The sequence below is a fragment of the Pteropus medius genome, unplaced genomic scaffold, assembly GCF_902729225.1.
Source record: "Pteropus medius unplaced genomic scaffold, Ma_sr-lr_union100, whole genome shotgun sequence".
Taxonomy (NCBI): Eukaryota; Metazoa; Chordata; class Mammalia; order Chiroptera; family Pteropodidae; genus Pteropus; species Pteropus medius.
The window spans coordinates 118,787-130,998 of record NW_024344321.1 but is presented as its reverse complement, the minus strand read 5'-3'; the positions used below and the strand labels follow the sequence as shown (position 1 = coordinate 130,998).

The 12,212-nt window shown below is 39.3% G+C and overlaps 1 protein-coding gene across 1 annotated transcript; it reads right to left on the bottom strand.

Annotated features, from left to right (window-relative positions):
- Nucleotides 1-168: 168 nt before the first annotated feature.
- On the bottom strand, nucleotides 169-9,622 carry PARP2 (poly(ADP-ribose) polymerase 2). Its single transcript, XM_039869802.1, has 16 exons — nucleotides 9,478-9,622; nucleotides 8,499-8,657; nucleotides 8,125-8,195; nucleotides 7,495-7,545; nucleotides 5,657-5,753; nucleotides 5,137-5,212; nucleotides 4,417-4,519; nucleotides 3,515-3,677; nucleotides 3,135-3,273; nucleotides 2,250-2,313; nucleotides 2,034-2,168; nucleotides 1,633-1,760; nucleotides 1,375-1,474; nucleotides 914-1,012; nucleotides 553-677; nucleotides 169-432 (listed from the first exon to the last, which is right to left on the bottom strand). The coding sequence occupies exons 1-16, from the start codon at nucleotides 9,518-9,520 to the stop codon at nucleotides 273-275; spliced, it is 1,713 nt and encodes a 570-aa protein (XP_039725736.1). The 5' UTR covers nucleotides 9,521-9,622; the 3' UTR covers nucleotides 169-272.
- Between the last annotated feature and the right edge of the window lie 2,590 nt (nucleotides 9,623-12,212).

Below are 12,212 nucleotides of genomic sequence, written 5' to 3'. Positions count from 1 at the left end.
AAGTATACTTTAATATAAAACCAACCAACCAACCAACCCCAGGATCCTGAGTAACCTGCAGCTAGCTGTGGAATACACAGAAAAATTATACCTGCTGTCCCAGAAATGAAGATACACTAATATTAAAAGAAATTGTGCTTGCAGAAGAAAAGCCCGAAGAAGCCAATGGTAGATCTGTACTATTTTTATTACATAAAATGAGAAAATTCAAAAGTACAACACTATTTTCTTGCTTGAAGATCATATCTCTTTTGGTTTATTTAATATCAACATTACCACAGTTGCAGAAAATTAAATCGAACCTTTAGAAGGTATCGCATACGGACCTGGTTGGGATTATAGACGATAAATTCATTGTAGTTGAGGGTATAGCCCTCTGGATTCAGAGTCCCTGTGTCATGTGCTGGTCCTAAGGGCACTGTACTCCCATTCCTGCCAAATGGAGAACAGTTTATCAACATCTGCCTCTGGTTTAGAAGGTGGAATAGAGAAAGCAGAGAGTTTTATCTGGCCAAAAAGAGTTTTCTGGCCTTCCAGGCTCTGGATACTTACAAGGTGATGGAGCTTGCAGGATTGGGAGCCATCTTGCCCAGCCCCTTGGTGCTGTGTTTGCCCTGAAGTAATCCTTCTGCCTCTGGATTGGCCTCTAGTAACTCATTACACTGACCAAGAGCTACCTGCAAAGCAAACAACCTTTGAATGCCCACATCCTACTGAGAATTGGATGGCTCTAAAACCAACAGAAAATCCCACCGGTACTTCCTTCCCATACTCCAGCAGAAGAATCCAATGCAATGGAAATAGTACTTGGCTCCCCTCTCAAGTTCTCCCAGGTGAACCTCTTGGTTCTGTGGTCAAACTTTTCTTTGGAAAAATAGGAACTAATAATAGAGATCATGTGTTCCTGCCTTACCTCTGATAAGAGCAGTAGTCCAGTATCCTTTAGGCGAGAGGCAAAGCAATAATTGGCACTCTTGGAAGACATGTCAGCAAAGTAGATTCCTTTTCCAAACTGGAATATATAAACACCAAGGTCAGCTGTTTAACCTATTATGTTAGAAGGGAGGCTCATACCAGTGACCCTGTGTTCCTATCATCTTAAACACAATAGAGACTCTTTTTCTATTTTTCCTGACGATTATGTTCCAGCGAAGCTAGAAGCAGTGGTGAATCTCTGCTTTTGGAGAGAAAGGATGGGTATATTTAGGAATTTAAATAAATAAGGACATAAAAAAGTGAGCTGGTTTAATGCTTGTCAGGGGACCACCTAATCCGATTCTGGGGAAAAATAAAAAAGGGAAAAAAAAAAAGAACTGAGAAAATTACTGTATCCTTTTCCTTTGTGCCTCCTTCCAGGGTTCAATTTCTACTCACCATGTAACCTGTGATGGGAGCCTCAGGTGGTGCAATTCGAAGCCCATGGCTCAGGATTCCCACCCAGTTACTCAGCCTGGAACCGTGCCATAGCAGCATCCTAAGGAAAAGCCATTATTATTGTATTCTCTGTTGCTCCCCTGAAAACACAGGCCATAAGCATAAAAAGGCCAACAGCTATATCTGCCATCCTCTTAAATTCCATAACTGCACTTTAGGCAAGTGAATGTCTTCCCAAAATCAAAGCTAAACTGAGACCTGTTAGGCAAGTCCTCTCTGAAGGCTTCTTTCTCACCCTCCTTCTCTACTTCAAAAACATCCAGCAAAGTCATGGTATAGTCACTGTGTGTGGGAGCATGGGTAGACTGCAGGTATTGGGAAATCACCTGTGAAAAAGAATGAAAGAAATGGGGGATGTGGACTCTTATAAGAGACCAGGCTGAGCTGAAGAACTTCAGAGCCTCGGGTATAAACTGACAGATGTTTCAGCTCCCAAATGGTCTCGCAAGGTAGTAAGAAAGAGCTCTATCTTCCCAAATTCTAGTAAATAGAAATTCTGATCTATATGAAAGTTTGCTCTTAACCAAAAGTAGCCAGAGAACAGTGGGGTGGGGGAGGTGGGTCTTAAAAGTATGAAAATACATGATCATTTCTCTTACTTTGAACTCATAACTTTCATGGTCTAAAGGGCGCAAGGCACAATGCAGTTTTCTATAGTGTTGGTCCAATGGGTGTTCTGGGCTTTGCAGCTCGGTCTTCACCAGCTTCATGGCAATTTCAATGTCTCCCAAAGCCTGACGAGATGAGATATAGAGTCAATGTGGGAGAAAGCCAGGACAAGATATTTAATACTTCCCAGTCAACACATCTTTTACCTCTAGCAGTTGTATTTTGTCTGACAGTTCTTTCTCTGTCTGGATTAATGGAGGGGTACGGAGTCTAAGGAAAGAGATATAATCCATAATAAGTCTCTGATGAGTGGCACATGACTAAACCTAACAGAGTAAAGATAAGTCCTTTAGAAAAAAGGTATAAGAAACTGGAGTTTTCCATTTGAGAGAGAGGGAGAGGGAGAAAAGGAGGGAGAGAGAAAAAATATACTCTGTAAAGAGATTTTAACTTCCAAATACATAGAGATATGATGTACATACTCTGAGAATAAAATAAACTATATAGATTTTGACATTTGAGACTAGAATTGAAATTCTTTTTTATGAGATCCTTCTTTTTTAAAATAAGATATTTCACCATCAATAAGGAATAGTTTGAATGAATATAATCCTGTCTAGAAACAGTAGTATACCACTCAGGGTTATTTCTAGGTCACAGAGCTCTATAAGGCAATAGAAGGAACAAAATAAGCACCAGAATATACAATTAACAAAGATAAATGTATTTTATATAACTAATATCATTTGAGTTCACATAGTGTTACTGTGGTTACAGTTACCTTAAAGAATAGGAAATAGGGGGTGATATGCCTGAAGATGTTTTACTTGTTGGTTGGATAGCTAAACTTATTCTTTCTTGAGTTGGTAACTTCCACTTGGCCTGAGAATATGGTTGTAATCAGGCCAAGAGACTGCATCCCATACTTGGAAGCTGATTAATCAGGCTATCTATAAATCATTTTGGCTCTGTATCGATTCAAGATGATCACTTCCTTAGAAATGAAAGATTAAAAAGATTATAGTTGCTGGAGTGATGTAGGGGATGTGGTTGGGTAGAAGACTAACGTGAATTAGCAGCACAGGCCTTACCCGAAGTCATGTGGGATCCTAGTGTAGAATTCATTGCACGCTTCCAACAGAGCTCGTCCACGCTGGCCAGCCTTAATACAATCCTCAATCTTCTGAAGAGACTGGTAACCTGCCTTGATTTGTGCCACTGTCAGCTTCCCTGCAGGTCCAGCCAGAGATCAGATTCCACAACTATAAACTGTATTTATGTCCCTGCCCAACAAAGACTCTCATCTTTCAACTTGCAAAATAGTCCCACCTCCCTTCACACAACTCCTCACCCCAAATCTCTTCTTCTTCATTAATATCAGCAAGTTTTCAACCATGATGGTGATGAAATATCTCATTAAAGAAACAATGAAATATAAAGACAGAATGTAGGACAGAATCTGAAGTCCTACCAAGTGGAGCTTTCTTTGTATCATACTTCATTTCTATCATCATCTCTTCCATGGCCTGGACATTACAGATCAACTTTATCAGATCCTGTACACAAAGATCTAGCTGTGATTCTGGTTTCAAGGAGGATTTAAGAGATTCCTCTTTTTTTGTTTCCTCTTCATTCTATAGCAAAAAAAAAAAAAAAAAAAAAAAAAATCATAAAAATCTGTAAGAATCTATTTTAAGCTCCCTCCAAGGACTGGCGGGCTCTACAATATCCTTGGCAGGTGACCATCAGCCTCTGTTTGAACACAGACCCATGCTATCATTAACCTCATTAGAGTACTCAATGTGATTTCTACCTTCTAGTGCTACTCTGCCTTCCATAGTTAAACACTCAGAATAAGCCTAATGGGCTCTCCTAATATGATATCATTAAACATGTAAAGGTAGCTATTCTGTCTCAAATCTTCTCATCTTAAACAGACTAAGAGACTAAAGTTTCTGCAGGACAGTTTTCAGCATCCTGGTTGCACTTCGGTTTGTCAAAATTATTATTTTTTTTCCCGTGGTATATAACCAGAAGTGAAGACAACTTTAAATGTAGTTTTATCTGTTTTGACTATTATTCCTCTTTTGATCCATAACATTAAGCTTTCGGAAACAGGACCTAAGATTTTATAAGAATCTTAGTAAATAACAGACTAGAAAAGCACATTCTATCCTCATACTACAGTCCCTTTAAGATTACAAAGATGAGTGAAAATTACCCCTGAGGGAACTGTGATCTTTTCTTAGGTGGGAAACAGCAAGATTCAAGATACCCCTGACCTGTTCTGGCCTAGGATCTAAGTCACTCTGCTAGACTTCACCTTAGTTAAGAGGAAATAGTTTATCCCCTAAATGTACAGTCAGTGTTTACCTGAGTATTGGTGGTGTAGTCCATTTGCAGCATATCGTATTTCCCAGGAACCTTCTCAAACTTCTCACGATCCTCCCAATTGTTTTTGGTTTTGTCAAGGAATCTGTAGAGTCCAAAGTGGTGAGAAAATCTTACAAATAAAGGTCTACTGCTATGGATGGGCTTACAGTTGTTTCCTTAGACAGAACATCTCCAAACTTTATTTCCCACAACAGAGCTCTTTTACACATCAATTGGATTCTAAATTAGGACCCTGAATAAACAGTAAAGCTCTGAAGACAAAGGGAACAAAACATGAGAAGAACCATTAGGCTTCCCAAAGGCCCTCCAACGCCAAAAATGTCATTGAGATTTTAGACAAAAATCCATACCCAATCCCTCTCTCTGAGAGAACTGGTCCCAGAGAGTCCAGAAGTTCTTCATCCATATCATAGTAAAATAATTTTTTAACTCTAGCTGGATATTCTCATTCCATTTCCCCTAAATTTCCTAAATTGCTGGTCATGTGCTAAATATGTTAAATCTTCTGTTTTCAGTCAATTTCAAGGTTCCAGGTGACTCAATAGCTAACTAAAGATGCAGTTTGGTGTTCTAGTCACAGAATGTCATAGTGGAGAGACATTAACATTTAGGTCAAATCACATTTATTATAGGATACTTAAAGAAGATACATCCAAGAAGAAGGAGGGTATTTTTTAATGCTCATTTCTTAGTACTTACTTTTTCTGAAAGAATTCCTTGGCTTTGTTGAGGTCCCCTGAACAAGGCAGCAACTTGTGCTGCCCCATTTTTCCAACTGCAGAGTAAATAACACACATAAGATAGTCAGTCCCCTGTCCCTAATCCAAGAAGAGTTTTCTAATAGTAACAAGCTAGCTCTCTAAGGTCTCGGTTAGCATCTGACAAATGGGCAGGAAGAGAAGAAAAAGGTGAAAGGGCTTAGGGAACTGATCCTGTTGCTATTAGTTACCTGCTAACCACTACAGTCTATGAGTGACACTATCAGACCAATCACAGAGCTTTGTCACTCTCGTCAGGCTGCTCATGGTTTTTACAATGGAAACTTCCTAATGAGGATGCCTACCATACCCAATTTCAAAAAGCACAAGTTGACTCCTAAGCCCCTCTCAGGTTACAGAGCTTCCAGTCCACCAATTTAAACGCAGAGAATCCTCTGGCCACTAAATGACTTCTAGCTTTCTGAATGACAACTCAGAAAACCCATAATAAATGTCATTACCTCGGCCCCATCTCATCCAGACACTGAAGTTTCTCTGGGCATCATCTTCCAATAGCTGAATCAGATAGTACTTGTTGTTGTTGAACTGGAGATTGGTCTATGATGAGTGAGACAAATAGGAACATAAAAGGACAGAGGTTTGCAAAAAGAATCCGCATAAACCAATAACTCTTCCTTGGTCAGAGGTGCCAGTAATTTTGGTAAGGAGAAGGATAGCATGGGGCAAGAAAATCAGATACCTCTAAGAGTAAGGATTTAAGGAAGGATTAGGGCTTCTATAACAAACTTTGGATTCCTAGGAATTAAAGCTGGAGCCTGGAAGTTTCCTAAAACTTCCTACCCAACTTCCAATATCCTACATTGATTGGTTCCTTCCTGTTTTTTTTCCTATCTTAGCTCCCTCCATAAGTACTTCCTAGGCCCTATGTGTTTTCCAGCTCCCAATCCACTCCTAACAATTATTTTTCAAATGAAAACAATTTTGATGCCCCAAAGTATGTAACTATTATGCTTATTTTAGACAATTTACTCTTTAATGGTTCTAATTACAGCTTTATCAGCTGCAGCAATTTGACAATGTGGTGAGAGCAAGACAATGTTAGGAGGGGATGGAGGACAGGCAGAACGACTGCCACATCTGTCCCATACCTTTCCTGACCTGATTAAGAGGCAGTCACAGAGAATGTGACTAGTATCTTAAAAGAGGTAAGTAATTTAGAGTGAAGAGCGGGAGTAGTCCTTGATAAGGAGCAGCAGCTATTGCTATAAGGTCGAGTCCTGGTTATCCAGGTACTCTTCTTTTGTTAGGTGTGCTGCCATTTCCTACCTCCTGCCTGCTTACATTATAAAGTCATAGGCTGTTAGAACAAAAAGGGGCCTTAAAATCTTTTTTATCTGCTCATGAAATTTTAAGTGATAAAAGCAGTAACAAAAGAATACTAGGTAGCTGTTAAAATTATACATGATGGATCAATAAGTTCAAATATGAAGAGATATTCAGGAAATATATTAACCAGGCAAATGTATTACATATTTGAAACAATAAAAATAAGCAAATAAAGACAAAAAGGTTAAACAGAAAAATAAATAAATTTAACATAAAAATTTTTAATTCCAATAAGGGCAAAAACTATACCCTAAAAAATACCAAAAGGCTAATGACCAATTTGGAAAACATATAAGCAATTTATATTATAGATGAAAGACTATTCCCCATTAATTATATAAAATTCCTTGAATCCGGTAAGAAAAATACCAACAACTGTGCTGGCTGGAAAATTACTGTTTGGCTATCGCCCATGGGAACATAACGCTCTAACAATAAGCTTTCTGCTTCTGTACCCCCCGTGTGCACAACCAACCTGTGGGTTGACAGTTAGTAAAAAGAAGAAAAATAGACTGTGTGTTCAAATAGGATGAAGAATGGGGTTTACGGCTTAAAAACCCTGTACCTCTACATTTCGGGGCTGCTTTAATTTGGGGTCTGCATACCCCTGGCAGACCCAGCTGGCTGAATAAAGAGTGCGTTTCCTATAACTCACTGATTTCTGGTGGTCTGTGTGTCTATCGGGGGCTGGTGGCTACGACACAATCTCTTAGAAAATGAGCAAAATGATATGAACAGAGTTCATAGGTTCAATAAAAGACGAGAAATCTGCAAAAAGATCTGCTTCTTACTTAGGATTCCACTATCAGATTGACTATACTAGGGCTGAGTACTGGAGAATATGACAGTGGCTAATATAGGGACTCCAGAATTAAAGATCTAGGCATTGGGACACTGTCATCAATAATTATCAAGAAGAAATTCCCATAAATAGAATGGTTCCTCCACTTACCTGATTTAGCATGACATCATACACATCATTCCCTTCATAATAAACATGGGCCTACAAAGAAAAGAAAAACATCGACATTTGTATAGTCTCAGCCTTGATGAGGCTCTAAATTTTTTTATCCCTCAAGGTGTCATATTCTGGCACTACCAACATCCATCTTCCAGAGAAAGAAATGGAAAAGTATGTTCTTTCACTCATAATCTGTCATTCCTGACAAGAAAACATGTTGCATTTTTGTAGTGACAGAAACAAATGATTCTAACTCAGTTAAAGGAAACCTGCACCACAGGAAGCCTTTCTTTTGGATTCTTCAAATCCTGTTCCCATTCATCAGTAACTCATGCCATACCGGGGCACAGTTTCTCATTTCTTCTTTGATAACATAATTTTCTAACTGAGAAAGAGAATGAGGTGTGGAAAGCTGATGACAACCCTAGAAGTTAACCATGTTAAAATCACCCCAATTATTAACCCCAAACCTCACCATTCCCATCTCAGCCTTGGAGAAAATTAATCACTAGTAATATGTTGCAGAGTATTCGTAAAATATTTAGCAATGTTCCAGATGGGAATCCCAATAACAACAGAACACCGCTCTCTGAGAAGTCAATGGGCCAAGGAGTCTCTCACCTTCCCCACCTTGGAGGTGCACTCTGGGTCCACGGGAGCTTTGCCCTTTAACAGCAAGGTCTTCACAGACTCTGAGGAAAGACAGAATTATACTACTTGTATGGGAATCAAACAGCTGTCGTGGTTAGACAGAAACCTGTCATAATTAACTGCTTTTCCCAAGCAATCCTGATCTGCCCAGGCCTCAATCCGTCTCAAATACATGAAACTGAAGCTCCCAAGAAAGTAGATTAGTCCTGTGGTATGTCCCAAAAGATAGAAAATTTATTATATCTTCAGGAATAAGAGGTGAAAGAACAAGATATCTTCCACCCTCACCTCTCCCATAGACCTTGCTGGCCCATGTCCTCCCTGGCCTACCACACCAAGCTGACCTTGCTTATCTTCCGTTTTGCTCTTATCAGCTTTTCCTCCAGCCACAGGCTCCTTTTTCACCTCCTGCCTTTGGCATCTTCTAGTTTTCTTGGCAGGAGGGTCTTCTGTAGCTGTGTTGCCATTATTAACTCTTTGAGTTTCATTTGATGCTATAGAAGCTAAGGGCAAGAAGAATTGGCAAAGACACAAAAGAAAGAACAAGTACACAGTGAATATGATCCTTCTTTAAAATCATCTTTTTAAAGAAATGGTTTAGGATGGCTTTGTAAGTTTACAAAGAAATAATAACAATTCTTGATAACAGTCTGAGTAATTGTTTCTTACATTGCTATTTTAGTCAAATAAAATAAAACAAAATGAAATTAAATAAAAGGGGGCCACAGGGCTCTCCTGAGTTCATAGCCTGAAGCATAAGTCTCATAATCTGCTTATCTCTTCTGCTGTGTCCAATATTCCCCAAACACCTATCCTTAAACTGCCTATGGTAGTATGAGATAATGATTAATAGAGTACTCTGGAGTCTGTGCCCAAGCTTAGAGCCCAGCTCTGACTCTTTTAGCTGTGGAACCTAGCATAAGTTACTTCATCTCTGTACATACAGCCCTCATCAATTCTAAGACTTGCGTTTTACTACCTTAGAAACTGGGATGTCTCTTGAAATGGATGACATATAAGCAGTGAATCATGTTTTAACTGGAAGCAGTTTTCCTTTGTTAGTGGTACATAAAGTAACGATGCATCTTACAATTAATTTCTTTTAATTCGATGACATTAGATATTTACAATAGTGATGGCACTATGTTAGCTGTTACATTTTTGTAATCCAAAAATCTCTGAAAACCGAAATCCCAAAACTAGTTGGGTAGCCAAACGCGGGTCAGAGGGTGACGGAAGGGGGAGGGGGCTACAGTAGAGGGCGCCGTTCCTTTCCGACTTCCCACCTCCCCCGCATTCTGTCCCCAATAATGAACTCCGAACCTGGCGCCCCGCTGCTGCTAGTGCCCCGACGCCGAGCCGCCATGGAGCGGGTGAGCTGACGATGATGACATCATCAATCTCCTCCCTGACTCGCCAACTTAGTCACAAGGCGGGAACACGCACCGCGCGTGCGTTCTGGCGAGAAGCTGCCCACAAGGGACAGGGGAGGCATGCCCCACTACATTTACATGTCGCTATGTGTTGTGGGAAATCACCGTCATCGTAAAATGTCTTCAGATATGGGAATCCTTATATATTCTGCGTGAAGAATTTTTCTCGCGTAGGGCGGAGGGAAGCTCATCGGTGGGGCCACGAGCTGAGTGCGTCGCGTCACTCTACCCCATGTCCCTTGGGAAGGTCTGAGACTAGGGCCAAAAGCGGCCCCAACAGGGCTCTCCCTGAACTGCGGGGAGGTGAGTTCCCAGAGAACGGGGCTTCGCGCGAGGGCAGACTGGGCAGGAGATGCCAAGGACCCCTACCCCCGGGAAAGGGCCTGGCGGATGCCTCCTTCGCTGAAGCTTGGAACAGACTCACGGCCAGCTAAGTGAGTTCAATGGCTGAGGTGAGGTACCTCGTCCGGGGACCTCATAACCCAATTCAGACTACTCTCCCCCGTCCTCTTTTGCTGCACTGGGTAGCTTTGAAAAAGTGAAGCTCCTAACTGCTATGCTATTACAGAAGTTCTTAAGTAAGCACATGGTGGAAGTTTGGGAAAAGTTAAGCTTGCCTAGGAAAGAAGCAGGCAGGAAACTGCAGAGCCCTTTCCGTAAAAGAGAGTCAAAGGAAAGGGAAGCTAAGAGGATGCGTAACTCAGGAGCTCTTGAAGGCAGAGAAACCTGGTCATTTGAACTTTAGAAAGGTACTTGGTGACATTAGGTCAAGGGCTCTCAAATGTTTGAGTGTTACCACCCCATGGAGGGCTGGGGCAGCGCATTTAACAAGATCTCTGATAAAAAGTAACATAAGAATAAATTGCATATTTATAAGAGCTTTAAACAAGTAGAAATAAAGTTTTTAGAAAAGATATTTATAATAACATCAAAGTATAACAAGTATTTGGGAATAAATCTGATAAAATGTAGGTGCTCAACGAATGTTTGTTGGATTGTATTGGATTGGTTGATCTGTTTCAGTGGTAAATCAAAGCCTGCTGCATTTGACAATTATGGCACAAATAAATTTGACTGATCCAAAAAGCATTAATTGGAGATAAGAAAATATAATAAAATAAATTTATTAAGAATATTGAGTAGAGCTTTCTTTGTGTACTAGACACTGAGCTAAGTGCTTTACATGCATAACTTCATTTATCATAATAATAATAGCTAGAATTTATTTAATACTTACTATATTAATTCTCATGACACTCCAAAGAGGGTAAATATTATTATTATCCCCATTTTACATCTGTGGAAATGGAGCTTTAGAAAACTTTAAGTAACTTATTCAAGGTCGCACAGTGTATTATTAGTTTGCTGCCATAACTATCACCAAGTGGGTGGCTCAAACAATAGAAATGGTCTTCTCACTTACCTTTACCTAAAGGCTAGAAATCTAAGATAAAGGTGTCAGCAGGGTTGGTATTGGTATTTTCCTAAGACTTGTCTGCTTGAATTGTAGATGGCTGTCTTCTTCCTGTATGTTCCCATGCATGGTCTTCCCTCTGTGTGTGTCTGTGTCCCAATCTCCTCTTCTTATATATAAGGACATTACTGATATTGGATTAGGGTCCACTTATATGACCTATTGTACTTTAATTACTTCTTTAAAGGCATAACTTCTAAATACAGTCACCTTCTGAGGTACTAGGGGTCACAACTTCAACATATGCATTTTGAGGGGCACAGTTCAGCCCATAACACAATTTGTAAGAGAAAGGGTCAGATCTTGGGTAGCTCCAAACTTTATTTTTCTCCACTAGGCTAATGTATTCTTCAGTTTCACGACAGTACTTATCATCCCACACACATTTAAAAAACTTTATCTTTTTAGTTTTCGTTGAGTTTTTTTTCTTCTCTTTAGTTATTTTTTTAAGGTGGTCAGTGAGAATTAATGAAAATGTACTTTGAAGATATGATTTTTTAATAGTCAGATACGAAATAAGTATAACTAAAATAGTATTAAAACATATCAATTTCTAGAAAGAACTGTTTAACAAATGTACAGTGAATGATAATTTTCTAAACAAAGCAAGAAAACAGAGGAAAATATGTTTGATTATTCTTAAAAAAGAAAGTGAAAGAATTTGAGAAAAAGCCTAAAGGAAAGCTGTGGAGTATTCAAAAGTTGAATTAAATGTGCTTAACAGATAAAGTGCTGTCTCAAAGTTATAAAAAAAAAATCAAAACCTCTGTAGCTAGGTGGACAAAAGATATGAATAAATAGTTTGCATTATGATAAGAAAGTACATGGGAAAATGTGCAGGCTTACATGGCATAAAAATACAAGTTTATATTTCACAGGATAACTGGCCTACTCCCTTTAATAAGTTGTTATAAGAAAAAAATAATATGGATTGCACTGTTTTAGATTAAAAGAGACTTTTACATAACAACCAAAGAGTAGCTGTCACAGGAGTTGAGTAAAAAGGGAGATGACAAGGGAAGTTTTCTGAAAGGGTGTTTTTTGGGGGAAGTTTTGTTTGCTTTCTTTTGTTTATGTTTTTGTTTATAATGGTACCATCAACCATTGGGGATAATGAGCTAAATCTGTTGTGATACCGTATAATGTTTATG